At 46.4% G+C, this 19855-nt stretch overlaps 1 protein-coding gene across 2 annotated transcripts; it reads right to left on the reverse strand.

Moving 5' to 3' along the window:
• Positions 1 to 417: 417 nt before the first annotated feature.
• Positions 418 to 12845, reverse strand: vegfab (vascular endothelial growth factor Ab). Of its 2 annotated transcripts, XM_062466904.1 has the most exons (8): positions 12114 to 12845; positions 10527 to 10569; positions 9209 to 9405; positions 8325 to 8401; positions 7272 to 7304; positions 5372 to 5440; positions 2656 to 2787; positions 418 to 2552 (listed from the first exon to the last, which is right to left on the reverse strand). In XM_062466904.1, exons 1-8 carry the CDS (start codon positions 12165 to 12167, stop codon positions 2531 to 2533), a joined length of 627 nt encoding a protein of 208 aa, XP_062322888.1. In that variant the 5' UTR covers positions 12168 to 12845; the 3' UTR covers positions 418 to 2530. The 2 variants fall into 2 exon arrangements, with proteins under 2 accessions (XP_062322888.1, XP_062322889.1); XM_062466905.1 differs by lacking the exon at positions 5372 to 5440 and having other exon boundaries at positions 12114 to 12844.
• Between the last annotated feature and the right edge of the window lie 7010 nt (positions 12846 to 19855).

Consider the following 19855-nt stretch of genomic DNA (forward strand, 5'->3'; position numbering starts at 1 on the left):
TCCCAAAATTGGTAAGGAGGGAAACCCGCCTCATCAAACGCAATTGTCTGGAACAGGATTGCTCGAAAATAATTGTCTGGAAACTATAGGGCCGCTCCAAAATTATAAATCGACATTCCACTGGCACTGAGCTGTTTGTGTTGCTAAACCATTCTCAAAGGGCCTCATCATCTTACACGATTTGTTTAAAGGGAACACATCTTTTTTTCCCTTTTTTTACTGAAAGGATCTTACCTATTGTACCTTTAAATGCCATTAGTTTATCCTGACGAGCTGGACGGTTGAGTTCTCTTAGGAAGCCACGATGGAGAGAGTTGAAGTTCCTCCTGTTGCCATCGTGATTATCCCTACTATCCCTTCCCGCCGGTTGTCATAGTAATTATCCCACTGATGGAGGTAAACGCCAACTCAGTGAAGTCCCAAATAAATCGTATTTATTGAACTTGAAGATCCTTACAATAGCATCTGGTTGCTGTGTAGGCCTACCACATTAACTCTGCATTCAAAACAAAAAATCACTGCACCACGATCACTTTACATGATGTTTTATTCATACAGCTAACGTTTTGGTCTAAGTAGGGGTGTGTAGACACGTCTAGTGGGGGGTTGTTTACACTGTAGTGCTCTTCAGGAGGAAGCAGTTACAAGGTCAGTTGGAGTATTTATCAAATGTTTGATGTTGTGGCTATAGTTTAACACACAGACATTCAAAAGAAGAAATCTCTGAGTTATGATAACTTGTTATGATACTGGTTATATCACTCTGCTGTTTTGGTAGGCTGTGTAGACGTTTCTTCTTTTGAATGATTTTTATTTTGACTATGCGTTAGTTTACACATAAGAGGGACTGACCTAACTTGTGTGTCCCTTTAAAGTTTGACACCAGCCTCCAACACCCCTGACATCATAATCCAGACAACCTTCAAAACACAGCAACCGTTTACTCATTTTATATAAAAAAACAATATAATTTGTAAATAAATATGCTTTACTACTGTACAGTCACAAAAAAAACACATTAATATTGGAAAGGAAAAAATATAAGTAATGAAATCCAAGGTTACACTGAGATGGCACTTTGACACGCACTCTTATCGTTGTAAATACAGCCCCACCGTGATGGGGGGGGCTTGGCTTGTAGCAAAGGCTTTATTACTATCTGCACAATGTAGATCTGAGGATGGGCAAGCGTGGACATGTTCTCTCTCTCTCTCACACACATACACACATCACACACACACATATACACACATCACACGTTGGGTGTACCAATAAAGACAAACGCGTACATCAAAACAAACACACAAGGCAATAGCACTGGTTTAAAATCACACACAGCACCTACACCCTCTGATAAAAGAGTTTTCAAATCCAGAATAGATTCATTAAAGGAAGGAATTAAAGGAATTCCATGAAAGGAATGTCTAGATAGTATTTGTCTTAATCTTTGTCACAAAAAGCAAAGAGCAGGGCTCTCCAGGTAGCTAGCTTGAGAAGGAGCTGTCCCTGACACCACACAAGATAGGGGAGGGGATGCCAGTATGGACATAACACTGTATAAATAGATCCAATTAAATATGTGGAAAAGACTGAATACTGAAAAAGAATCTTTAGTGTTATAAATTATCTAAAGTGAGCAACTGTGACTTGACTGAACAGTGGTGACAGAACATCCAACGCTTCATGAGTTCAATGGCAGACATCTCTCTCCTCCTACGAAACAAAAATTAAAGAAGCAAAAAATAATTTAAAAGTATTTTGAGTGTTTTCTCAGCACAGTTTGTGAGGCACAGTTTTTTTTCTCAATGGAATCCAAGCTGCTACAGAATATGTGGTTACTAGTGGTTTCCACGGTGCAAGCCATGACAGAATCAGAATCCCTTTAGAAACGAACGACACCTCGTCCTTTCTCTTGGCATCAGACCAAGAAGGAAGTTGTACACATTTACAACTTGCAAAAGGAAGTGACTTCACAAAGGGTTGGGTCACCATCTCCTATTGGCTGTTCTGGCTCTGACAGGAAAGGAAGTCTGTGTCGGAGTTCTCTCCTTCCTTCCTGCTTCACAGGAAGTCTTCTACCCCTGTTTCCTCCACGCCTTGACACAGTTGTTCATGATTGGCACTTGGCCACAGTAGAAGTATCCAGTGAAGTTTTTGCATAAATGAATTGCCAACAAGACCACAGTGGAGCTACACAAAAGTCTAAAACCAGGAGGCGGCCGCGGGCTCTGGGACCTCTGTGGTTTTAAGTTTGTTTTCTTTAGCAGCAATACAAATTCTGTATTCTTTTTTTTATCGCGGTATATACACAGATGTACAGTGGGAGGATTTTTTAAAATCAATTTTCTTTGTCACTTCTTTGATGTGTTTTTTTTCTTCTAATATCTCTCTCTTTCTCTCTTGTTTTCTCTGTGGTTTCTCAGTCTGTTTGTTCTACAGAGAGAGAGCATTGGGTTGAGAGTTCAAAGTGCTGTGCTGTGAAATATCCATGAATATTCCTTCATTTCGGTCTTGTCTGCAGATTGACCTTTCATCTCCGGGGTTTGTCACATCTTGGGAGGCAAAGGAGAGAGAGAAAGAGAGGGGGGAGGAGAGAGAGACATTAGAAAGAGTATTACACAGGAACAAGGCATGCACACACAGGCCTGCACGTACCTGCAGGTCCTCTCGTTGAGCTCTAGTTGGCGCTCCTTGCAGTCGGCCTCTGTGTGTTTACAGGAGCACTGGCAGGTCAGCGGGTCCTGAATAAACCACCGTCTCCTCTTCTCCGAGCATGGCTCACAGTGGCTGGGGAGGGAGGGAGGGAGAAGGAAGGAAGGAGGGAGGGAGAAGGAGGGAGAAGGAGGGAGGGAAAAGGAGAGAGGGAGGGAGGGAGAAGGAGGGAGGGAGAAGGAGAGAGGGAGGGAGAAGGAGAGAGGGTGGGAGAAGGAGGGAGGGAGAAGGAGGGAGGGAGAAGGAGGGAAGGAAAAGGAGAGAGGGAGGGAGAAGGAGAGAGGGAGCATTATTACATTGTTATCTCATAAAAAACAACTTTGCTTTTGCTGTAACTTAACATACCTGATATTTTTTGCAAGTGTGTGTCTGAATGTGCCTTTTGGTACGCCCCCAGGTGTAGCATGGGACATGAGGGGGTGGTACTGCACATGTACACACACTCAAACTCATGCATGCACAAATGCTCACACATACACACTTCAAAATCGGCCATGAATGCAAGCAGGAAGATTACCCCCCATCCCCCCAGCCCCTCTCCCGCCCCCACAGATAAGGATACCCCCACCTCCTGGGGTATGGGGGGTATGGAGGGGGTATGGGGGGACATAAGATGCTTTGCACACAGTGGCTACTGTTAGACATGCATTAGCAGGCTTTGGACCATCTGTGACTTAATACACAAAACATAACATTTGAACTCAGGCTAAACTCAAAGGACCCAACAGCAAACATTCAGATTGTATTAATAATTAATTCTGTGAGTTAACTGTCTCAGCTGTGTCCTTGGTGTGCAGTAAAATAAGACTCTGTAGGTGAACTGATAGGAAGATTCAGACTTTATTGAATAAAAGCTGAATCATGGCTTGACTTTCTACTTACAGTTAAACATTTCAGTTGGAAAATCAGCGGTTTAAAGATACAACTGGTTTGAATTTCATCACAAAACTATATGAACAATACCAAAGTAGATTAGACTAGGGCAACAGCATTCTGTTTCCATATGGGGAGGTGGACAAAACCATCTTCAAAGAGTACAAACTTCCGACCAGTAACATAATTTTAAAACCTCCAGTCATTGGAAATCTGTTCTATTAAATTGCAGTCATGAATCCTAAGTGTGTTCTTGCTGTGGTTGGAACCCTTGTAAGCAACAACAGAATAAAAACAGCAGTTGGCAACCAAAAAGATTCCTTCGTTTACATAGCTGACACAAGAGGAACAGAGTGATAGCCATCTGGGCTATCTTCTCATCGCTAACAAAGGCACACTGGGTCTGTGAAGACGACCAAAACCTGAGGGATGAAAAGAAAAGAGAGAAGGAGAGGGACGAGTGCTATAGACAAAACAAAGCGAGACAGACTCAACACTCAACATCGAGAGCGGTGATTGCACAGATACCAGATTATTATGGTCTGTAAAGCCATGCTGGTTGGGGTCCTGTTCTGTCGCTGTCATTGTGGCACTGTAGCTATCTGGGATGTTGTCATTGTTGCACTGTGTCTGGTAGCTGAGATGTTACTTTACACTGTGCCTGGTATCTGAGATGTTACTTTACACTGTGTCTGGTATCTGAGATGTTACTTTACACTGTGTCTGGTAGCTGATATGTTACTTTACACTGTGTCTGGTAGCTGAGATGTTACTTTACACTGTGTCTGTTAGCTGAGATGTTACTTTACACTGTGCCTGGTAGCTGAGATGTTACTTTACACTGTGTCTGTTAGCTGAGATGTTACTTTACACTGTGTCTGGTATCTGATATGTTACTTTACACTGTGCCTGGTAGCTGAGATGTTACTTTACACTGTGTCTGGTATCTGATATGTTACTTTACACTGTGTCTGGTAGCTGAGATGTTACTTTACACTGTGTCTGGTAGCTGAGATGTTACTTTACACTGTGCCTGGTAGCTGAGATGTTACTTTACACTGTGTCTGGTAGCTGAGATGTTACTTTACACTGTGCCTGGTAGCTGAGATGTGGTTACTTTACACTGGGTCTGGTAAATACAGACTGTTTATTGACTGACCACCGAAATTCTTGGAACTTAGTTCTAAGTATATACTTAGTTAAAACTCTACACTCTCTTCTGGTCCTTGATCTTCTGCTGTACTTTCTAAATGCACTATTTATCTCTATTCACTAGAGGTTAGAGGAGACCTCCACCCCACCACCCATCAAAGCACCCCGTCACACTCCTGGGAGGTGGGGCAGGACCTGCACAGAGGGGCTGGGAAGGGGTGGGGGGGAATAGGGGAGAACAGGGGAGAGGCGGTGGAGTTGGAGGCAGGTCATGGGGGGTTGAAAGTCTGCTTCTGCTGCGACTGCTCGGATGCTCAGTGAACTCAGGAGCCTGTGTGGCTAACATGCTAATCAAAGTGTGCTAGCTAAGGTGCTTCCTTAGCAATGTATGCTAAAATGCTAACAACGCTAACGTATTAGCCAACGCAGAAATAGACTGACAACTCTATGCATGGGTTGGATTTTAGTGTCAGCGGTGTAGCTGATGGATACGGAGAAGCATTCTGCCAATCAGTGTGGTCAGCGGGCAAATTAAACGGCGCAAATTAAAAAGGACAAAAAAAGCTTTCCCCACACGAGCGTAAAGACCAGCTGAGCAGCACTCAGGCGCAGGAAGGAGGCGGAACTGACGTACGATTCACGAGTCTTTTTGTCTCTGTTTTTCTTTCTCTTTCTCTTTTGGCCTTTGCCCCTCCGGGATTTTCTGGAAGTGAAGAAGAGGCAGAGCAACGCAGAACGTCTGAGAGGACTGGGCGGGTTAAGGAGGCAGTACGGCCACGTGTCAGATATCAGTCGGCTGACCAATACGTAAATGGATGGGTATATATTACTATATATTTATATAGTAGGCCTACTTGTACTTATATAAATGATATACATCATATATTACCCAACACAATGATATAAGGTACATGCACCTGTTTCTTTAAAAAATCTCATGTTCACATTACACAGAGAGTTTATGTGATTGTTTGGCTCCAGAAAACACAGTTTGGAGCCAAACCTCTCCCTCAGCAGGTCTCACAAACAGAAAACAATTAGACTGCTCTATTTCAGCCCTGTTCCAGTTCTCTGGCCCAGTTCAGCAGAATCGAGCTTCCAGCTTCCAGGAACATCCAGCCAAGCTCCTTGATCTGCCCCGTCACCTCTCAACAGGAGACAGACTGCAGGTGCCAGACTACCAGACTACCCCAGCACTCAAACCCGCTAAATAATTCCACTCCAGTTCCTGGGTAAAAGTCCCCCTAGGGTTGGGTATAGCTCAGTGTGCCTTTGAGTTCAGATCAAGAGGTTGCAGGTTCAAATCCCCCCTGCGGATAAAAGCATCTGGTGAGTGAGTACATTAATATGCACCACAACTGCCTTGCGGAACAAGCCTGCTGCGGTCGCTAGGTAGATGCTGAGAGACCCGCTAATACAACATGGATCACTGCCCAGCAAACACCAGCAGGCTGAGTGACCCCTCACCACGTCTGATCATTGACCTCCCGGTAGCAGCTAAACATCAGCCGGGGGGGTCAGAGGTCCCAGTGGAGTACGGTAGCTCAACAGGAGTTGAACGACCCCCGGAATATTCCAGTTAGGAAACTCGCTGAAGACGGAACCATAAGCAGTTAACACCAAGGTCAGCGACGGCCTCAAGATCCAATTCTTATCTATATTGTAGGAGACGTAAAAATGTACATAAACCCCAGCTGAGAAGCTTGTTTCTCGCCCGTGGCTGCAGGAAGAGGCGAGGAGGGGAATGACCCTCAGATCCTTAACTCCTGTTGTTTAGACAAACAAACCGTCTTCAGCTCTGATCATAAAAAAGTGAAGAAAACACAGAACCCAGTCTGAAGAGCAGGTCGCCAACATCAGAGGAGGCAATAAAGGAGAGGTGAGCTCTTTAGGCGTCTGTTAGGGTGGTGATAGTGAGAGAGGAATAAGAAAAGCAGGTGAGGAACAGAATGGTAAAGAGGATGTAAAGGCCAGGTGCAGAGGGCGATGACCTCGTTCACCTGAACAGCATTCTGGGAGATTACGTGTGTAACACAGCAATGGTTGGTCATCAAAATGATAATGGAATGAGAAGTGGATCCAGATGATTTATGGGAATCGACAGAGAGAAAGAGAGGGAGAGAGACAGAGAGAGACAGAAAGACATCAAGAAAGAGAGACAGAGATGACTGATCCAAGATGGCGCCGATGAAGACTGCCTCGGCCGTTAGGTGCGCTCGGCAACTTATATTTTATTATTTTATTGTATATTTAATTGAATTCTAATTCCACTTAGTACTGCTAGTTTATGTACCCTTAGTATAGATAGTCCACATATTAAAATTTTAGGTCCCTATATGTTTATTGTATGCACCTTCCTGCCAAAGCAAATTCCTTGTCTGTGCAAACTTTCATGGCGAATAAATCCCATTCTGATTCTGAGAGAGACGTATAGAGAGAAAGAGATGGAAACAAGAATGAAACAGAACAGGCACCCACAATCCCCTGCCAGATCCAGAGTCTAAACACCGAACACAGAAACAGTTTCTACTCACTTTTCTCTCGGTTCTTTCACCTCTGGCTTCGGCCTGAAACAGAGAAACAAACGGCATGAGATGACATCGCACCCCAGTGCCTGTGTCCAGGTAAACAGTACGCATCATCAACGTGAGACGGACTGCCTGTGAGGTCCTCCATACACACTTGGTCTCTCCGAGTCGCCATGGCAATACTGGCTTCACTCTCCAATTTCTTTACGCAAATTATGTGTGTAACATGCATACCTCACGCCCCCACCCCACACACTCCACACACTCCACACACGCACACCACTAACACCCACATCTGACAACAATAGTGGCTTGTCAAGTTATTTCATTGCTCAACTGGACAGCTCTGTTGCTGATAGCAGTGTGGAGCAACAGGGCTGCTGGCAGAGCTAACAGCTAATCCACAGAGAACATGGGGCCAGGAGTTGGGAAACTGTTTAATACTCGTAACTCTGCTCTGAGGTCAAAGAAAACTTCAACATTAACTGGAAGATGTGTTGAACATGAACCATGTTGATCCAGTTTTGATTCATACATCAGGACTGCAGGGCCAGAAGCTCGTCCTCTGTGAGTACAGAAAGGCTTCCCAAAAAGTCTCTTCTCAATTCAGAAAGGAGTTTTTGGTGGCTGTTTCTGGCAGTTGTGGACATTGTGGTGTGATAGTCCTGACCCTGGGATGAGGTATAGATTTGTAAAAAAAGGTTTGTGAAGGAGGGTTGTAAAGGAATTGATGTCACTCGTTCACCTGAACAGCATTCTTGGAGATTATCTGACACAACTATGATTGGTCATAAAAATGATAATGGAAAGAGAAGTGGATCCAGCCCTGAACAGCGTGTCTGTGCTTCGGGGCTGTGCTGATTCACTATCAGAGACACAGCGTGTCTGTGCTTTGGGGCTGTGTTGATTCACTATCAGAGACACAGCGTTCTGGAGAGAGCTGGGACACGGGTTCATCTGTTCAGGTGTTTGAGATTGGGACAGAGAAAAAATGACAGGAAAAAGAGATCTATGTGGAGACCATGGTCTTAGATGAGCAGTGTGTGTGTGTTTTCTTACCTGCATTCACAAGAATTGTGTTCTGTAAAACTCATAAAAATATCATTTTGTTGCCTTTGTGGTTTTATTCTTTTTATCTGGAGAGACAAAGAGAGAGAGATTGTGTCAGTGTTGTTGAGAGAAAGAAAGAAAGATGGAGGGAGGGAGAGACGGAGAGAGGGAGGGAGGTAAAATATTGAGGATTAAGGAATATTTGTGTATTGGGTACAGGTTAGGGAAGGAGGTAAGAGGTCAGGAGTCAGGTCATGGTGTACCTTCTCGTAGTGACATCATGTTTTGGGGTGATGGAGGAGGGGTTAGAGGTGAGGTTAAAAGGTCAAAGGTCACGTCTTCATCTCCATGGAGATGGTCAGAGAGAACGAGGATTCAGAGGTCAGAGGGCAAGCCTACCCAAGTGACAGAATATTATACTTAAAGTCTACTTACAAAGGATAAGTACAAACATACGTACATATACTAAAGATGTCAACAAGTATGTGCATTATGTGTAGTCATGTAAAAAAAATCTAACTTGCTCTCCACTTGGGTATACTTGTGTCAGATGAGAAAGTGAGAAGTATCATAGTGAGAGGTCAAGGGTCAGAGTTCAGAGCTGTAGGGTGAGAAGTCACGGGTCAGGGTCTGAGCTCCATGGTGATGTGTGTTGAGGTGGGGAGGTGTAGGGTGAGAGGTCAGGGTCTGAGCTCCATGGTGATGTTGTGTGTTGAGGTGGGGAGGTGTAGGGTGAGAAGTCACGGGTCAGGGTCTGAGCTCCATGGTGATGTTGTGTGTTGAGGTGGGGAGGTGTAGGGTGAGAGGTCACAGGTCAGGGTCTGAGCTCCATGGTGATGTTGTGTGTTGAGGTGGGGAGGTGTAGGGTGAGAGGTCACGGGTCAGGGTCTGACCTCCATGGTGATGTTGTGTGTTGAGGTGGGGGTGCACTGCAGCATCTCATCGTTGCAGCATCCTGCGCAGCGCGTCAGCACCACGCAGGACGGGATGTAGATGTGCTCCACCTCCTCTGGGTACTCCTGCAGGATCTCCACCAGCAGCTCTCTGGGCCGACACAGGCTCTTATTATACACCTCCATGAAGGGCATCACTGCAGGACACACACACGGGGACACACACGGACACACACACACACGGACAAACGGACAAACACACATGCACCAACACACACCTTCAGTAAACAGTGTGTAGAGTGTGTCTGCGATGCTCCAGCTGTAGACAGGAGAAGACAGCACTCTGAGACACACACCATCTCACTACACACACATCCTCTCACTACACACACACCATCTCACTACACACACATCCTCTCACTACACACACATCCTCTCACTACACACACACCATCTCACTACACACACACCATCTCACTACACACACATCAAAATCCACATCCTCTGGTTGCTAATCTATATTATATCTTGATATCAAGTCTGGATAATCTACGTGACCTTTTCCCTCTCTCAGTTTAGCCCACATCCTCCCTCCACTTTCCTCTCTCCTCTCCCTCCCCTCTCTCCCCTCCCTCCCCTCTCCTCCTCTCCCTCCCCTCCTGTCCCTCCCCTCTCCTCCTCTCCCTCCCCTCCTCTCCCTCCCCTCTCCTCCTCTCCCTCTCCTCCTCTCCCTCTCCTCCTCTCCCTCCCCTCTCTCATCCCTTGGTTTTATCTCTTTACCTATCTCCCACATAACAGAGATGCCAATGTTGGGTAACACATGGCCACATCTCTGTGTCTCTGAGAGTGAGCTGACTCTGTTGGGGATGAGCAGATCTCACCCCTAACAGAGTAGCTTCCCCAGCCAAACCCAACACAGCATGACACAAAACCACGCCAGCTTCTGATTATACAAAATATTGTGCAATTTTGGATTGGGTAAAAAAAAAAAAAAAACAGGGACTGGCCAAGGAGCAAATTCCATTCCTGTCATCCATTTAAAATACTAATTGCCCCATCTTAACCTCAAATAATTTTTCAGATTTGGAATGTGTTCCGATTCTCTGTGTTATTTACATATTCTAACAGGCCCACTGTGTTCTTAATGTTGTTTTTACTCGGGGCGTCCCCTGGGTGGCGCTGCAGTTATATGTAAGTCCAGAGAGCACCGTTGGTTTCTCTGTTCTTGTCATCGTGAACCTCAACAATCCCGTTTGGCTTTCTGCCTTCGAGGAAGCCCCGTTAAAGCTGTTCCCACGATGCCCTACCAGACACCTACCGTCATGCGCGCTCCTCCCGCCTTCCTTTGGTATGTGGGCTCCCTGCACGGGAGAGAGCAAAGAGAAACACGTTCGAGGTTATACATTTCTGCCAACATGACATAATTACACTCGGCAGTGGCAGTTACATATGTTTAACCGCTTCAGACTGGCTACGTGGCGCCAGGCTTTCGATGTGACGTGGACGCTGTCAAAGATCACCAACTAGCCTATGTTTGTTTTGTGTCGAAGCCAAAGGCGACATTGTCATTAACTTTCAAGTTATTCAGTTTTCGAAAATGTTTCTACCCTGGTAAACTAACATCTCAATGAAGGCGAGCAACCTGTAGCCGGTATGGCTGGCAATAATTTAACGTATTCACGTGGGATCTGCTTGCTTTCACTGTGTCGGGGCACAAAATTGCCCATGCGCATTGACTCTCTCAGACACACACTCACAGACACACACAGACACACACATGCACACCAGAGAGACACAACATTGCGTGTGGCAAGGGGGATATTATCAGTGCGTCAGACTATCCTTCATTGGGACAACCGGTGACCGATTTAATTTAAATCTAAAAAAGAAAAACATAGGGGGCCCTCGTGTGTCTGCAGAGCCCGCCCCCTTCGGTGGTGTGAGGGCCCGCGAGGCTCCCAGAGTTTGAAGGCTGTTTTATTAATGAGGACGATACTTGCGAGAATGTGCAGTGTTTGTAGTCATGTACCTTAGTCTAGGCTACTCGGTAGCGTGGTTAGGCTGTAAGTCGTTCACAGAAAGCCCGTCAGTCACGAGAAAGCTGCGATCGAGTTGGAGATAGTGCTATAGACAAACAGCTTAAAAAAGTGTCAGGTTGTGAATAGTTGGCTAAATAAGAATTAGGTAGGTATAGTAACACGTTAGACTACCTCTTAATAAATGTTAACACATCGCGATCCAATATGGAGTTAGGTCACACTGAAATAATTGAAAAGGCTTAACAGCAATATTCTTGTCAACCTTTGCTCCGCTGCTGGGCACAACAGTGGTCTAGAATCTAGATTAATGATTAAGTAGAAAACTCGGCTAAGTCATATTCAAGTCTCAACAACTAGACGATGGAGAAGTATGTATCTAGGCTATATAATCCATACCGTAGGCCTAAACATTTTTTGAACATGACATGCAATTTTTATTTTTTTCTGGTGCAAATCTTGTGACATAATAAAAATAGAACCTGCTTCTCCCATAATTCAAAATGAAGCGCTGCGCCTTTAAAGCGTAATAATATCGCCAAGGTGGTTTTAGCAGGCCCGCAATCACCCGACTCTAAACTTAATAACATTCGACCAGAAGCTTTACATATTCCCTCTTAGCAACCAAAATGCACCGCCCACCACGCAGGGCTGTATGCGTGAAGTCTATAGTCAGGTTTGCGTAATGACTATTTAATTATCCCTGAGGCCATGAAATATTTGAGGTTGTTTAAACATGAGCAATGACCTAGCCGGGGGAGCGACAAGGACGGCCAACACATTAACGACACTTGACCACATTTCAGAAACTCTAGTCTATTTCTCTCTGTCCGAACTGAAGACCTTTCATTTTAACCCACATAACTTACCCTGACAGCCGACAGCGTCAAAAATAGTAATGTCAAACTGTCAAATAAGTTCATGATTGAAATTCCAAATGCAGACGTCGATTTAAAATCCAATCCAGTATTGTAGCGATTTCTTCCAAAGCATTTGTGAAGTTTATAACACGGATAACAAAGTATGACTGCTAGAACTTGTCTAAACAGTAAACTGGCTGCTGTAAAGGCGTTAGGTCCGTTCCGGTCCCACGGTCGGAGCGACACCTGGACGAAAATCCTTTGAGCATAACGTCTTTCTTTCAACTGTTGCCAATAATTTTCAAGATATCCAGAAACATGAGAATCCAGGACGCGTACCTTCTCACATTGTTCTGTAATAAATCTTTATTTTCTTGAAAGGCAATTGCAATCCACATTACAAAAGTAATCCCATACTTGGTGTCCCAGCCGTTTCCAAGTGCGTGTCCATTGGAAAAAGGGAAAATGCGGCGACTGAAACTTTCGCTCCTTCAACTGTCGTGCCAGTCTAGAGCTACACTTGAAATCACATTCACTGAATCAACATTCTGGATTTCCTTCAAAACTTCTCTCCGTGTGATAAACCGCCGTTTGATTTTTACTTCCTGTTCCTTCTACCAATTCGTTTGTGCCAGCAGTCTTCTTTCCTCTCTGAATCGTTAACACATCACCGTAAAAGATTCTCGAGGTCTAAAATTTCTCCGTCTCTTCCAGCCGCAAGGACGCTGTCTGCTCAGACGGTCGGTCTACGGGCGGATTGGGAGCTTTAGACGCCGCGGATTGGCTGCTGGTGAATGGAGGGGGTGGTCCTATGTTTGCGCACTGGCCCGAGCCCGTTGGAGCTCAGGAGGTTTTGAAGTTCATCTATTAAACCTTGACTTTGGTGATAACCTCAAAGACGAACTACTGTAAAAGCGAAAAAGTCCGTTAAAGTGTAGGGCTGCATGGTTGTTGTACTACATTGGGTTTGTTCCGAATGTGTGGGTGATCTTAATGATAGGCCTATTAAAACGACCATATAGGCCTACGCCGTTATAGGATAATAAGAACATGTGACATTATAAGTAAACAAACCAACATGTAAATAAGAAAATGATGAGATTGATCATTTCTACGAGCCTGTCACACCAGCTCCTGCATTGCTGTTCAACATCAACAGCGTTGTCATTTCATTTTATTATGTGAACTCAATGAAGAACCAACTGAACCGAGATCGAGGTCACTTTGTCTGAAAATTTGAATGTATTTCATTATATGGATTACGGAATATGTAGCCTAACTATTACGTAGGCAGACATAGGCTATGTGTAATCCTGTACCATGGCCAACTGCGTAGATGGAAACTCTCGTGAGCAATAAAGGGAAATTAAACTGAATATCACTTCTCATGCAACCGGCGAAATCCCTGGACATTGGAATCGAACCGAATTAGGACTAGGGAGATTTGGTGCGTGTGTGTCTCCGACCACGTACAGGTGTGTGTGCGTGCTTTAGCGAACGCAGCCGTGCCGGTCGGTTCCAGCACATGTGATGTGAGTGTTGGTCATCCCAGCGTCACTGTGCGTCGATGTCATGGAAAGTTGGAGCGTGCGTGTTGTGTCGTGTTTTTTTCCCCTCGTCTCACAGAGCTAAAAAAGGTTTCTGGGTTTCCTCTGCTGGGATCTGCAGGTGTCCGGTCGGCACTTGACAGCCGGCAGATCCAAAAAAGACCGATCCGTTAAAATATCTTGCGAACGTACGCAATTGCACTCTTCCAAAAGTCAAGGAATTATAATGAGTTTAATAGTCTATCTGTACGTTTCGATAAAAATATATATAATTTCTGAAAATGTAAAACCATCGACATTTTCTTCTCTTCCTCTTCCTGATCATCATGATTTCATATAATAGTGGAGTGTGTGTAAGAAAACATTTCACACGGCCTCACACACCATTGTGGAGTCTGGTAATAGTCTTATCCTACAGTGAATATCAACAACAGTTTTCAGACCGTCTGATTTACATCACAAAGGAAGTGAACATGAGAATTTCTGAATGAGAATATTGTGAGATCTGCGTCCAATCAAAGCTCGTACTTTCCAAAGCTTCAGTGCTTCCCTCTGCTGTGGGGTTAGGGTACTGCAGGCGAAACAAACCGCACAGCCAACATACAGGAAGTTCACAGGCAGCCAAGGAGAAATGTTGTGCTTAAACACAGCAACTTTTTGGTAGCTCACCTATGGATCTGTTATGTATGGATTGAAGCCTTTCTGTGTGTGTGTGTGTGTGTGTGTGTGTGTGTGTGTGTGTGTGTGTGTGTGTGTGGGGGGGGGGGGGGGTCAGATGGCTGAGCGGTTAGGGAATCGGGCTATTAATGGGCTATTAATCAGAAGGTTGCCAGTTTGATTCCTGGCCGTGCAGAATGGATAAGAATGTCTGCTAAATGTAAATGTGTGTATGAGTGTGTCTGTGTCAGTAAGTAAAATGTTTAAATAATAGTGATGGAGGAGAAATAAAAAAAAATACGAAGAATGAAGTGACGCTTTGTCAGGAAGTTTGTGAACAAGAAAGAAAGAAAGAGAGGGGAGGGGGAGAGAGAGACAGAAAGAGGGGGGGAAAGAGAGAGGGAGGAGAGAGAGAGGAGGGAGAAAGCTTTTAGAGTGGAGGGCTGGTGTGTAAGGTGAGCAGGGATGAGGAGAGTTTCTTGGCTTCATAGTTTAATTGAAGAATAACACACAAGTTCATCAGCCATGTCACCAAGCTCCTGTTTCTGCTGACTCAGAGTGTGTGTGTGTGTTAACACACATGAATACGCCATATGCGTTTACTTTGTTCCTGCTGACAATTGAGTGAAACATACACACACATACGCATGTGCACACACAATCTTATTTGAACACACACACACTTAATAAGGTCTCTTGTTCCCACTTGTAAAATAACATCATCCCCAACACACTCTCACTCTCAGAGTTCCACCTGTTACTGCTGCTGCTGTGTCGGTACTTACACACACATCATGACACAGTTATCACACACACACTCATATCATTATCACACACACATCTCTACATCATTATATCTATAGATATTTGCTCGATATTTCCTAGTTCCACACTGTCACTGAAGCCTCCCAGACACACTGAAGCCTCCCAGACACACTGAAGCCTCCCAGACACACTGAAGCCTCCCAGACACACTGAAGCCTCACAGTCACACTGAAGCCTCCCAGACACACTGAAGCCTCCCAGACACACTGAAGCCTCACAGTACGATGTTGCAAATTACAAAGGATTTTCTGTTTGCCTTTATTCCCCCCCATTTTCTTCTTTAATTTTCCCCTCCCTCCCTCCCTCCCTCCCTCCCTCCCTCCCCTACCCTCCCTCCCTCCCTCCCTCCCTCCATCCCTCCTCCCTCTCCCTCCCTCCCTCCCTCCCTCCCTCCCTCCCCTCCCCTCCCTCCCCTCCCCTCCCTCCCTCCCTCCCTCCCTCCCTCCCTCATTCTTCCTCTCCTCTCCATCTTCCCTCGGAAGAGATCATGTCTTGGTAATGTGTGAGTGTGTGTGTGTGTCAGAGAGGGTAAGCCTTTGGCATGCCTCTGGAATGTAGTGATTTAGAAAGAAGAAACAGTGTTTGCTCCTCCTCAGAAACATGGTACCTGAAGGAAGTTTCCTCGTCCGCAGCACCTGATAACATCCACAGCCAATCATCACAAGGGAGATGTTCTGGAAGTCTGCCAACATCTTATTATTATTATAACTTTTACTTAGCCAGGATAGTCCCATTGAGATTAAGAATCTCTTTTTTGCAAGGGTGACCTGGCCAAGACCTGACCATGTGTGTGTATCAGCAAGCCTGAGTGACTAAAGATGTCTGTGTGTGTGTGTGTGTGTGTTCATGGGTCACTCACACACAATGCCCTGGGCTGTGGGATTGTTAGAGATGAAATGGTCGGGTGCTGTTGGTGGCCTGGTCTGCTGCTGTTCCTGTCTGGTGGCTGGTGGGGTCAGCACGTCCTACAGGAATGTGTGTGCGTGTGGGAGAGTTTGTGTGGGGGGAGGGGGGACAGTGTGTTTTGGAGAAGGGCTACTTTCTCTGGCATTTCTCTCAGTTCATCATCCCCCTTTCCTCCTTGTGTCTCAGCAGCATGTTAGAGATCTGTAACAAGCTTTCTACAGGAAGTGGCCTTTACTCTCTCTCTCTCTCTCTCTCTCTCTCTCTCTATCTCTCTCTCTCTCTCTCTCTCTCTCTCTCTCTCTCTCTCTCTCGCTCTCTCTCTCTCTCTCTCTCTCTGCTCTAACAGACACATCATATTCCTGCACGGAAGTGCTGAAAGTCGTAGACAGCCTGAAATCAAGCCCTAACCCTCTCCACCACACCACCATCCAGGACACTGATGATCTTTGACCCCGGCAGCTGTGCAGAGTGTGCCGTGGAGAGGAAGCACAAGTCTAAACTGTTCTGGTGTGTGTGTGTGTGGTAATGAGTGTGTGTGTGTGTGTGGTAATGAGTGTGTGTGTGTGACTGTCCGTCCTCCTCTTGACTTGTAGCATGTCAGACTTCTAGACTTGATGAACATGAAGATATGTTTCAGATCAAGAGCTAGAAAAGTTCGAGTGCTCTGGCAATCAGCAAAGCATCTCTCTCCTCTCTCTCTCTCTGTCTCCCTCCTCCTCTCTCTCTCCTTCTGATCCAGGATATTAATAGACGGGTGGTTCTGAGGGAGTCTGCTGCTTTGACGCTGAAGATGACATGGAAGTAAAGAAACCTACATGAAGCCCTGACATGCATCCTGCTAGGCCTCACAGACATATCTCACCTTCTGACTCTGTCGGTGGTTACAGGCCTCGCAGACATCTCTCTCCTTCTGACTCTGTCGGTGGTTACAGGCCTCACAGACATCTCTCTCCTTCTGACTCTGTCGGTGGTTACAGGCCTCACAGACATCTCTCACCTTCTGACTCTGTCGGTGGTTACAGGCCTCGCAGACATCTCTCTCCTTCTGACTCTGTCGGTGGTTACAGGCCTCACAGACACCTCTCAACTTCTGACTCTGTCGGTGGTTACAGGCCTCACAGACATCTCTCACCTTCTTTTTGTTCGATGTATCTTTATCGAACTATCTCTCACCTTCTGACTCTGTTGGTGGTTACAGGCTGGGAAACACTCGTGGACTCTCATGTACAGTGACACTAGTTAACGTGCTGACTTGTGTTGAATGACAGTAAAGACAACCACACGTTAATCTGTTAGACAACCACACGTTAATCTGTTAGTCGATGTTTGTTTGAAGACAGAGAACAATGTTCACTTATTGGAGTGGTCCGTGGGATCGTTTCCCTTCGTGAGAAAGAGTCTCATTGTTGTGATGACCCAGGTGGGTGATGTTGCTTGGTAACTTCACAAACACTCTTAAAACACACACATGCACAGATGCACACGTAAACACACACGCAAACACACATGCAAACACACACGCAAACACACGTAAACACACACGCAAACACACACGCAAACACACACGCAAACACACACGCAAACACACGCAAACACACGCTTTCCTGTGTGTACTGATCCCAGTGATGCTTTCACGTACACACACATTTATTTACTCTGTTTAGTTATAACAAACAAACAGGTCTCTCTGCCTCTCCCTCCCTCTCCCTCCCTCTCTCTCTCTTATCTGTGTGTACCTGTCAGCACAAACATGCATTAACAGAGGTCTGACCTCCTGCAGGTCAGTGCATCGTGTAGTTGAGATAATCTATCAGCGTTTCAACAACCACAAACCACCTGGTCTGATTCATCTGTTGAATGGGACAATGATACCAGTTACCAACTTGTATTCACCTCCTTTCATTTAATGATTAACTTTGATGATTTGAGATATAAACTGAAGTGGTTTCATTCTGACGTGGTCCAGCTGCAGGGTGTGTAGTTGTACAGTACGTGTACACAACTGTTATGTAAACAGTGCTCTCTTCTGGTCTCACAGATCCACAGATGAAATGTCAACAGGAAATGTCATCGTTTGCAATTCTGGTTGGTTGAGGTTTGGATGACAGCCAGGAGGAAGAAGGAAGTTTGGATGACAGCCAGGGGGAAGGATGACAGCGTTTATCTAGTCGTCCGTGTAATCGTCCTTGCCAGCAGTTGGCTGTAAGTCAGAATCGACCTGTCCTGTCTCACGCTGTGTGTGAGTCTCTCCGAACTGCAAATATTTACTTAATTGACATCCAGAGTTCTGTGCTCCCTAAAACACAAAATCGCAGCTATGAACTGTTACATCATAAAATCAATGTTGTATGAACTGTACTGTACTTTGAAGTCATCTCAAATCTCAAGTCCTCTTACGTCGCATTGGATCAAAGTGTCTGCCATGTAGACGCTGCATCCAGGGGAACTTGGTTGTCAGAATGAGGAGTGTCGCAGCGAGAGCTGACTAGCGACGGCACCGGGGAGCCAGTGAGCTGTCGGGACTTGTTTGCTCGTATTCTCAGAGGAATTGAATAGGAGTGTGTTTGACCTCTCTGTGTGAGATGGAATTCCTCGTAATCAAAGCCGTGGAAATTGAAGCAGGTAAATGAACCCCCTAGTCTGGGGGAAAGCTGTTCACTGCATTCCTGAGTTCAAGATCAATACACACACACACCAAAAGGCACAAACATGCAGATAAATACATGCATGTACTGTACACAGGCATGCATCTACTGTACACAGGCATGCAAACACACATACAGAATCACATACTGTACAGGCCTAAACAAAACATTTGCATCAACACCAGTGAATACACCAACCTCAGAGCACACACACAACCATGCAGGCACTGGTCCCATCACAGCTGAGGCACAGCCTCATCCCTGCCTCCCCTCTGCCTTCCTGCCTCCCCTCTGCCTCATCCCTGTCTCCCCTCTGCCTCATCCCTGCCTCCACTCTGCCTTCCTGCCTCCCCTCTGCCTCATCCCTGCCTCCCCTCTGCCTTCCTGCCTCCCCTCTGCCTCATCCCTGCCTCCCCTCTGCCTCATCCCTGCCTCCACTCTGCCTTCCTGCCTCCCCTCTGCCTCATCCCTGCCTCCCCTCTGCCTCCCCTCTGCCTCATCCCTGCCTCCCCTCTGCCTTCCTGCCTCCCCTCTGCCTCATCCCTGCCTCCCCTCTGCCTTCCTGCCTCCCCTCTGCCTCATCCCTGCCTCCCCTCTGCCTCCCCTCTGCCTCATCCCTGCCTTCCCTCTGCCTTCCTGCCTCCCCTCTGCCTCATCCCTGCCTCCCCTCTGCCTTCCTGTCTCCCCTCTGCCTCATCCCTGTCTCCCCTCTGCCTCATCCCTGCCTCCCCTCTGCCTTCCTGCCTCCCCTCTGCCTCATCCCTGCCTCCCCCCTGCCTCATCCCTGTCTCCCCTCTGCCTCATCCCTGCCTCCCCTCTGCCTCATCCCTGCCTCCCCTCTGCCTCCCCTCTGCCTCATCCCTGCCTTCCCTCTGCCTTCCTGCCTCCCCTCTGCCTCATCCCTGCCTCCCCTCTGCCTTCCTGCCTCCCCTCTGCCTCATCCCTGCCTCCCCCCTGCCTCATCCCTGTTTCCCTTCTGCCTTCCTGCCTCCCCTCTGCCCTCCTACCTCCCCTCTGCCTCATCCCTGCCTCCCCTCTGCCTCATCCCTGTCTCCCCTCTGCCTCATCCCTGCCTCCCCTCTGCCTCATCCCTGCCTCCCCTCTGCCTCATCCCTGTCTCCCCTCTGCCTAATCCCTGCCTCCCCTCAGCCTTCCTGCCTCCCCTCTGCCT

This window comes from Osmerus eperlanus, chromosome 8 (genome assembly GCF_963692335.1).
Source record: "Osmerus eperlanus chromosome 8, fOsmEpe2.1, whole genome shotgun sequence".
Lineage (NCBI taxonomy): Eukaryota > Metazoa > Chordata > Actinopteri > Osmeriformes > Osmeridae > Osmerus > Osmerus eperlanus.

Coding starts and splice junctions, on each gene's coding strand:
- vegfab (XM_062466904.1), bottom strand. CDS start 12,167: ATGAACTTATTTGACAGTTTGACATTACTATTTTTGACGCTGTCGGCT. Junction 7,305..8,324: donor CACAATTCTTGTGAATGCAG/GTAAGAAAACAC, acceptor TCTCTGTTTCAG/GCCGAAGCCAGAGGTGAAAG. Junction 2,788..5,371: donor GACAAAAAGACTCGTGAATC/GTACGTCAGTTC, acceptor CTCCCTCCCCAG/CCACTGTGAGCCATGCTCGG.